At 45.0% G+C, this 10,140-nt stretch overlaps 1 protein-coding gene across 9 annotated transcripts in view; it reads right to left on the bottom strand.

The window, feature by feature from the left end:
• MAGI1 (membrane associated guanylate kinase, WW and PDZ domain containing 1) overlaps positions 1-1,302 on the bottom strand; it is a 763,134-nt gene extending 761,832 nt beyond the window's left edge. For all 9 annotated transcript variants that reach the window (XM_073592190.1, XM_073592191.1, XM_073592187.1 and 6 more), the window contains exon 1: positions 1,026-1,302. In XM_073592190.1, the coding sequence (XP_073448291.1) occupies positions 1,026-1,287 (262 nt within the window). In that variant the 5' untranslated portion in view covers positions 1,288-1,302. The remainder of the gene's footprint in view (positions 1-1,025) is intronic.
• Positions 1,303-10,140: the final 8,838 nt, after the last annotated feature.

The following is a 10,140-nucleotide window of genomic DNA, read 5'->3' on the forward strand; positions in this document are numbered from 1 at the left end:
CAAATACATGAACATACAACCACATCTGGCCACCACCATTTTCGTCAAACAAGATGGACATGCAACCACATCTGTCATATCTGGCCACCATCCTCCATGACCACTTCCACCTAACATAATGGATGTACAACCACATCAGTCATATCCAGCCATCAGCATACGATCACCACTGCCAAGCAGAAGAACCATCAGGACAATCCAATAATGTACTGGCAGCCCGACCTTCCTGACCATGATGCTAATATGACTGCTCACCCCCAGAGTCCTTCAGCACTGCAAAAGTCCAAAGCACCAAATTCCTGCCCTTTCTGCGCCCCCTCTTGATGAAGTGCCCAAGGCAGATGCCTCTCCCCCCAATAACACCAACATCTTCCTTTTCTCCTGTGTTATTGCTTTATACGACTTGGCCATAAACATGTATGCCGGCTTCTGATGTGCAACAATATTTATTACCAGAACTGGCGCCAAGGGTGCGAGTTTTATTGGTGGTAAGAGGAATGCGGGGAGCATGTCAAGGACAATAATTTCAGATGGTACATCTGCCCATGGCACACACGTAGGGTAGGTACATGGAGTGTGCGTAAGGTAGGTACATGGAGTGTGTAGGGGGTAGGTACACACAGTAGGACAAGGTAGGTCCATGGAGTGTGTAGGGGGTAGGTCCATGGAGTGTGTATAAGGTAGGTACATGGAGTGTCAGGACAAGGTAGGTGCATGGAGTGTGTAGGTACATGGAGGGGGTAGGACAAGGTAGGTACATGGAGTGTGTATATAAGGTAGGTACATGGAGGGGGAAGGTCCATGGGGTGTGTAGGGGGTAGGTCCATGGAGTGTATATAAGGTAGGTACATGGAGTGTGTAGGGGTAGGTACACAGACAGTAGTACACGGAGTGTATATAAGGTAGGTACACACAGAATAGGATAAGGTAGGTGCATGGAGTGTGTAGGGGGTAGGTACACACAGAGAAGAATAAGGTAGGTACATGGAGTATGTGGGTGTCCAGCCCCATGCGGACGCTCTTACCTTGCCTGACAGCTGTGATGGGCACAGCGGAGTCCCCGCAGCTCCGGACCATCTCTTGTACATCATATCGGGGTAGTCCGGACACCGGCACACCGGACACCTCCAGGAGAATCTCCCCCTCCCCCAATTGTCCGTCCCCGTCCCCCCCGACATACAGGAACTCCCCGAACTCCGCTCCCCCCAGCAGGCTCAGCTCTCCCCCCGCCGTACACCGGTGTACCCGGCCCGTCCAGTGACTCTTCTTCTGGATGACTTTGGCCATCGGTCCCCCCCTCCCCCTCCTCTAATGATCAGAACAAGTGTCACCCGCAACTTTTCCACCCGACTGACAGATCATCGTCATCATCCGGGAACTTTAGCACCCCTCCCCCCCAGTCCTCCCCCGGAGGACTCCGCACCGACACATCCAACAACTTCCCGGCTCCGGATCTTCTCTCCTCGGCGGCTCCTTTAAACCGATACAAAGGTCCCCTCCATCCCGTCCCGGCACCGAGCCCCGCACTCAGCGCTCACAGCGACACCGAGCATGCGCACTGCCGGCACACCTCTCCTCCCCGCCCCCCTCCTTCCCTTCCCTACAACCACACACCGACCTCTGCCAGGTCCTAGACAACCCGGGGGGGCCCTGACTGGTCACAACCCGGGGCCCCTGACTGGTCACAACCCGGGGCCCCTGATCTGATCACAACCCGGGGCCCCTGACCGATCACAACCCGGGGCCCCTGATCACATCCCAGGGCCCCTGATCTGATCACAACCCGGGGCCCCTGACCGATCACAACCCGGGGCCCCTGATCACATCCCAGGGCCCCTGATCTGATCACAACCCGGGGCCCCTGACCGATCACAACCCGGGGCCCCTGATCTGATCACAACCCGTGGCCCCTGATCTGATCACAACCCGGGGCCCCTGATCTGATCACAGCCCGGGGCCCCTGATCTGATCACACCCCGGGGCCCCTGACACATCACAGCCCGGGGCCCCTGACTTTAGTCCAACCCGGGGCCCTTGACTGATCACAACCCGAGGCCCCTGACTGGTCACTGTATCCATCTACATGACTTCACTGGGACAGGGACCCCATAATACCCACTACTATAATATAAAAATAAAATTAATAATAATATACCCTGATCTACTAGATCATTATATGGGACAACATACTACTTATAATAATAAAGAAAAAAATGATATACTCTGATTTACTGGAATAGAACCTCAATATAAAAATAATAAAAACAATATTATGAATATTAAAAATAATAATATAAATATTATTCTATGCTTTACTTGGATAGGGACAACATATACAAATGATTAATAATAATAGGAATAAAATACTATGCTTTACTTGGATAAGAACAATATTAAAATAATAATATCATAACAATAGTGATATACTCTGCTTTACTGGGGTGGGGACAACATAATAATAATAATAACAATAGCAGTAATAATATATATAATGCTTTACTGGGATAGGGACAACATATTTAAAAATAATAATAATAATAGGAATAATATACTCTACCAGGATAGGGACAGCATAATAATAATAGTAGCAGTAGTAATAACAATAATATTAATAATAAAAGTATTCATATTTTTCTTTGACTTACAGTGAAGGGGGCAACATAATAATAATAGTAATTATTATCAATATTATTAACATTATTCATTAGAAAAGGGACCCCATAACAACATTATAATAATTATAATTGTATTAATATACTGTGCCTTACTGAGATAGAGCCAATATATTAAAACCAATAATAATATAATAGTAATATAATACTAAGAAAGGGGCAACAATAATAGCAACAGTATGTTAATAATATACTAAACTTCACTGAGAAAGGGACATCATACCAATAATAACAACCAACATAACATAGTATTATTAATAAATACTATAATTTACTTTGCTTAACTGAAAAAGGGATATCATAATAACAATGTGAAAAGTATAGATGTAGTGTGGTAGATTAGTGGTTAGTGTTTCTGCCTTACAACACCAAGGTCCTTAGTTCAAATCTCAACAAGGGCAACTACCTGCATGGAGTTTGCATGTTATCACTTGTATGGGCTTCTTTCAGGTTCTCAATTTTCTTCTAACACTCCAAAGACATGCTAATAGTTAAAGTAGAACTATAAGCAAATCTTTTTTTTCATTTTGGATTAAGGGAGGATTATATCCTCTGTCAGATTTGTTTTCTCCATCTTTGTCCCATTGTGGAGATTTCCCTTCATTTCCTGTCCTATAGCTAGAAGTGAGAGGAAATCCCTGCAAATTAAGGGAATTCCTTGGGGATCCCCCAAGTATTCACAACTGGTGTCCCCATTGGAAGATTTCCCCTCTATTACTTTTCTGGGGACAACCCAAAATTCGGGATTTTCTTTTGCTTTCACTTTCAATGATAATAATAAATTGGGCAAATAAAGAGGCAGAATCTCCCTAAAGGGGGCACAGACAGCAATAAAAACTGACAGGGGTTCTAATCCCTCTCTCTTCTATCCAAAGCGGTAAAAAAAATATATTGGATTTAGTTAGACTTTAATTGTCTCTTTTCCAAATTGGCCCTAGTACATAGTTGCCAACATTGTAAAAAAAAATTTAGGGACACTTTTTTGGCTGTAGGCGGAGTTGCATTATAATTAGGGGGTGGGGCATGCGTTTGTAGGTGTGGCACAGGGTAAGAAGTAAAAATGTGGTAAAAATGGGTGTGGTTTATGCAAAATAATGGGCGTGGCTTAAACGGGCATGTCTCAAAGGGGGTGTGGTTAGAGTCTGAGATGAATAAAGGATGGAGGGGGAAAGGAGGGGGAGAAGGATGGAGGGACAGCAGCCCCAGATCCTACACCACAATAGAAATATGTGTATTCCAGAGTTTAACAATCAGCAGATAAAGATACTCCAAACACCTGGTGTTAGCGCTTCAATCAACCCGGCACCATGGTTGTTATGATGTCAGGATGATTGAAGCGCATTATTTCTATTATTACATTGTAATATAAAATTAAATAATTCAACTCACCATAATGCCGAATCAGTGGGACCCCTGAGCGTGTCACCTGCCACGTCGCCTGCCACCAGATGCCATCAGGTGCCCCCAGCAGAGTCCGTCCTTGCATCAGGTGCCCCCAGCAGAGTCCCTCCTTACATCAGGTGCCCCCAGCAGAGTCCCTCCTTGCATCAGGTGCCCCCAGCAGAGTCCGTCCTTGCATCAGGTGCCCCCAGCAGAGTCCCTCCTTACATCAGGTGCCCCCAGCAGAGTCCCTCCTTACATCAGGTGCCCCCAGCAGAGTCCCTCCTTGCATCAGGTGCCCCCAGCAGCAGTGGCGTAGCGTGGGTTGTCAGCGCCTGGTGCAAGGCAAGAAATTTGCGCCCCCTAACCTACAGACTTTTAGCACTCCCTGAGTACCTACCCTTCCTAAAATAGTACTTACCAGCCTGATTCCTACACTGACCTACCTGATTCCTATACTGACCTCTACACTGACCTACATGATTCCTAGACTGACCATTACACCCACCTATCTGTCCACTACACTGACCTACCTGATTCCTATACTGACCAGTATACTGATCTACCTGTCCACTACACTACACTGATTACCACTACACCACCCACTACACTACGCTAATTACTACAACACCCACTACACTACAACGATTACTACAACACCCACTACACTACTTACTACAATACCCACTACACTAACTACTGTCTGGTGGAACATGGAAAGGCACCAGCAACATGCTGGGGAGGATGGAAACCCAGTCTGGAGGTCACGTGTAGCAGCCGTGTCCAGAAGATCTTCCCGGGACAAAAGCAAAATCCCGGGAAAATAATCAGGACAAGCTTAAATTGGCACGAGGGTCCAAAAATCTAGATTGTCCCGGGAAAATCAGGACTGTTGGCAAGTATGAAAACGGTTGCGGCCAGACTCGGAGGGAGATTTTTGCAGCATATTTGGCAAGTACAGAATCACAGTATATATAAAATTAAATGCAAAGTGGTTGGAGGGAAGCTTCAGAATGGCAAAGATATTTTTATTACAAATTATGTGAGCAGACTGCAGTTCCTCTTTAAGCTTCATAGCACACCTCCCCACATTTTGCAATGGGAATGAGGGACACCTACTAGCAAACGTATGTAGGCATAGGACTGATCTGTAGAACTACAACAGCCAGCATGCCTTGTTTGCTACACAATGGCATTGCATCATCCAGCATTGTCTGGGGTCCCTGATACTAGTAACACCAGGAGACATGTTGTCTGTAGAACTACAAGAGCCATCATTCACCGGGGTACTTGGTAAACGTTGCCACATTTACAGATATCTAGTCTATAGAACTACAAGAACCAGCACCAGATCTAGGGTTCTTGGTATAAGAGACAGCATCCAAAGAAAACTAGTCTATACAACTACAAGAGCCAGAATGCATTAGGGTACTTGGTATAATTAGAGCATTTACAGATAACTAGGCTGAAGAACTACAAGAGCCAGCACGCCTTGTTTGCTGTATAATGACATTGCATCACTCAGCATGGTCTGGGGTCCCTGATACTAGTGACACCAGGAGATTAGTGGTCTGTAGAACTACAAGATCCAGCATGCACTGGAGTACTTGGTACAAACTAGGGTGACGAACTACAAGAGCCAGCATGCCTTGTTTGCTATATAATGACATTGTATTACCCAGCATGGTCTATGATCCCTGGTACGGGTGAGGATATATGGGATAAAGAACTGCAAGAGCCAGCATGCACTGGGGTACCTGGGAGAAGTGGTGGAAACAATCAACAGAATAAGAAGAACCAGCAATCACTGGGGTACCTAATGCAAGTTACATCATTTACAGTTACGTTGGCTAAAGAACTACAAGAGCCAGCCCGCCCTGCTTGCTATACACAAACATTGCATCATACAACGTGGTCTAGGGTCCTTGGTAAGTGACAGCAGAAGATAAGTGGTCTGTAGAACTACAAGAAGCAGCATGCTGTGGGGTACGACCATGCTGTATGATGCAATGCCATTATGTAGCAAACAAGGCATGCTGGCTCTTGTAGTTCTACAGATCACATATGCTGAATGGTGCAATGTCTTTATATAGCAAACAACCCATCCTGGCTCTTGTAGTTCTTCAGCCTTGTTATCTGTAAATGCTGCAATCATACCAAGTACCCCAGTAAATGCTGGCTCTTGTAGTTCTATAGACTAGATATCTGTAAATGTGGAAATGTTTACCAAGTACCCCGGTGAATGCTGGCTCTTGTAGTTCTATAGACTAGATATCTGTAAATGTGGAAATGTTTACCAAGTACCCCGGTGAATGCTGGCTCTTGTAGTTCTACAGACAACATGTCTCCTGGTGTTACTAGTATCAGGGGCCCCAGATGATTCTGGATGATGCAATGTCATTATATAGCAAACAAGGCATCTTGGCTCTTGTAGTTCCTCAGCCTAGTTATCTGTAAATGCTGCAATCATACCAAGTCCCCCAGTGCATGCTGGCTCTTGTAGTTCTAGAGACCACTTAACTCCTGGTGTCACTTGTATCAGGGACCCTAGACCATGCTGGGTGATGCAATGTCATTATATAGCAAACAAGTCATGCTGGTTCTTGTAGTTCTACAAACCACTTACTGTATCTAATGGTGTCTATGCTGGCTGAAATGCCATTTTAGTATAAAAACAAGCCAGGCATGCTGGCTCTTGTGGTTCCTCAGTAAATTGGTTTAGACCCAGGGCAGGCACAAATAATAAAGCCATGGGCATAAATATAACTATCTCAGGCAAACATCTCAGAGTAACCCCTTAATAAATCACCTTGGAATTACATGGCATTAACAATAAAAAAAAAACAAGTATCTAGGCAGGTTAATCAGCATGACATGTTTTCCTCACTCACTTCTTTTCTTTGCTTTCCCACATACTGGAAGGAGGATCTAAGCCATCACTAATACGAAGGGGGGCGGTCACTTGCTGCTCCACGGGGGTTGGCTGTGGCTGATCTCTTCCTGCTGTGTTCAGTGGAGAGGGGAGGGGTTTCCAATCCCTGCAGCACTGAAGCAGATTGGCTGCCCTCTCCTCTCCACTGAACACAAGGGGAAATAATACTCCTGGCAAAGGCAGCGGCCATCTTTGTGTAGCCCGCTGCCGTTTTTAGCCCAAAACATTCCCGATTTTCCTGGGACAAAAACAAAATCTTGGGAAAATAATTGGGACAAGCTGAAATCGGGACGAGGGTCCAAAAATCGTGATCGTCCCATGAAAATCGGGACTGTTGGCAAGTTTGCTAGTAAAGCCCCGTACACACGGGCCGAATGTCGGGAGACATCGGCTGGTTCAATAAAAAACGTCCGACATTCGGCCCGTGTGTATGTCGGTCTGTCTGGCTTCTGTTGGACGTACACGCTGGAAAACCAGCAGCCGACTGACTCCCGATCAGCGTTCTCAGACAATGGCAGAGAGCGCTGATCAGAGTGTTCTGGCGAGGTGCCACCCCCTGTCAGAACACAACAGCTCAGCGGGGGAGATTGCTGTACTAACTTCAGATGGTTAGTACAGCGGCTCCGACCAGAGCTGTCAGGTTTTTTTTTTTGTTTAACCAGCTCCTTGAGTGAAGGGAATGTATGCACTGATGTGAATGTACAATATGTGTACAGCGCTGTGCACATTGTCGGCACTATATTAATACCTGTATTATATGAATGTAAATTCTCGTTTATATGGACATAAATGGCAGTAAAAACCTGACAGAGGCTCTAACTGTTCTCTGCTCCCCAAAATTAAATAAAAGTTTTAGCTGAACTTGGGGATATCACCATTAGGTAAACAATTATGTTTTATTGGGAAAGGACCAAAGTTATAATAATAACAAAAGTAATAAAAACTGCAATAATTATAATATTAGGAACAATAAAAAATAATTATTATTACTTGTGGTAAGATTAGTGGGAAGTGAGGAATCACTAATATGGACAGAGATGGCGGTTCGATTCGGATTCTTGGAAAGTGTGAATTTTAATAACAGGCCTACTTTAAAGTAATTTTAAAGGCAGATTTTTTTTTTTTTTCAAATAAACATGTCATACTTACCTGCTGTGTGCAGTGATTTTGCACAGAGCAGCCACGATCCACCTCTTCTCAGGTCCCCCACTGGTGGTCCTGGCCCCTCCCTCCTGCCCCAAAGCAAGAAGCCTACTATGGGGGCACCCAAGCAGGCTTGCACCCGAGCCACTGCTCTCTCTGACCATTCAGACACAGAGTGTGGCTCAGCCCTGCCCCCTCCTTATTGGCTCACTGGCTGTGATTGACAGTAGTGGGTGCCAATGAGGCTAAGCCAATGAGGAGGCAGAGACTCCGATGAGACGCTGCTCTCATGCACATTGCTGGATCAAGATGGGGCTAAGGAAAAGAAAAGCACCCCGCTTCTCCACCTCGTCCAATCAGGAAATGCCTTGCATTCCTAACATAGGAAGTCACTCGCTCGGCATGGCTGCCATTCAGGGAACACTTAGCATTTTTTCAATAAAAGTGTTCTCTGACCGGAAGAGGTGGGGTGGTGATGTCACGATCTCCACCTTTCCTCTATGCATTCATTGAGAAACTGCAAAGCATTATTTGACTGGCGCCTGTGTACGGTATCCAGCAGATAGTGGTGATCACTGGAGTAGTGGTGCCTACTACAGTTGTTTCCAGCTTCCGTAGAGACCCCACAGGTATAGTATATACAGGGCTTTTTTTCTCAGCGAAAAGGTGCAGGAACTCCCCCTTTTGGGAATTACCCATTGTCTTTGCCCCTACCTACCTCTGAGTACCAGTCCTTGGTTCCACCCCCTACCCACCTTCCAGCACTGCTCCTTTTAGAGAATACAGAACCAAGTAGTATTTGTGGTACTAAGTAAGTCATATGGAATTTGTTATTGATAACAAGAAAAGTAGTAAAATAGACCCCCCCACAGCCAACAACAATAGACCCACCAACAACAATAGATTCCCCCCCCCCCCTGCAACAATGGACCACCTACAACAAAATACCCCCAGCAACAACAATAGACCCTCTAGCAGCCAGCTATAATAGACTCCTCCCTCAACAGTAGATCCCTCCCAGCGACAACTGACCTCCCAGCAACATAAGACCCACCCCAGCAACAATAGATCCCCCACCAGCAACAATAGCCCTCCCCAGCAGCAATCAACCCTTCTGCAGAAATAGATCCCCTCCAGTAACAATAGATCCACCAGCAGCCAGCATCAATAGATACTGTAACACAACCCAGCACTCCTTGCCATTACATACATTCAGTGCTGAAGGTGCCGGAACTGTGTTCCCCCCGCATTCCCGCTGAAAAAAAGCCCTGAGTATATACCAGTGGTGGCGAACCTTGGCACCCCAGATGTTTTGGAACTACATTTCACATGATGCTCTGGCACTCTGCATTGTAGTGGAGCATCATGGGAAATGTAGTTCCAAAACATCTGGGGTGCCAAGGTTCGTCATCACTGATATATACTGTACATAGTTACATTAATCCAAGCTGGACAATTGCATTTATGTAGAACTATCCATACCCATAGCTCCCAATTGTCCCTGATATGGAGGGACTGTCCCTGATTTGGAGCAATGTCCCTCTGTCCCTCATTCCTCCTCATTTGTCCCTCATTTTAGTCTGATCTACATAGATGTATATAAAATGCACTTTTTATCTATCAAAAAGTGTTTTCCAGAGCTAAACCTTTCATCTGATTTCTAAATTGCTGCATTTGTAAATTCTAAGAGCCAATATAAAGGAAGAGTAGTGGTAAATAAAGCACTTCTAGGTTGAACCAATCTTTTATTTTTTCTACAATTCTCCCTTATTTTTGCGCTCTAAACAAAAAAAAAAAAAAAAAGGCTGACAATTCTTTAAAAAAAAAAAAAACAATATTTTTTACTTTTTACTATAAAACATACCCCAAAAAAACTGTAAAAAATCTAATGTCTTCATCAATTTAGGCCAATATGTATTCTGCTACATATTTTTGGTTAAAAAAAAAAAATCCCAATAAGCGTATATTGATTGATTTGTTCAAAAGTTATAGTGTCTACAAACTATGGGATAT

Source organism: Aquarana catesbeiana, linkage group LG07 (genome assembly GCF_042186555.1).
Source record: "Aquarana catesbeiana isolate 2022-GZ linkage group LG07, ASM4218655v1, whole genome shotgun sequence".
NCBI lineage: Eukaryota > Metazoa > Chordata > Amphibia > Anura > Ranidae > Aquarana > Aquarana catesbeiana.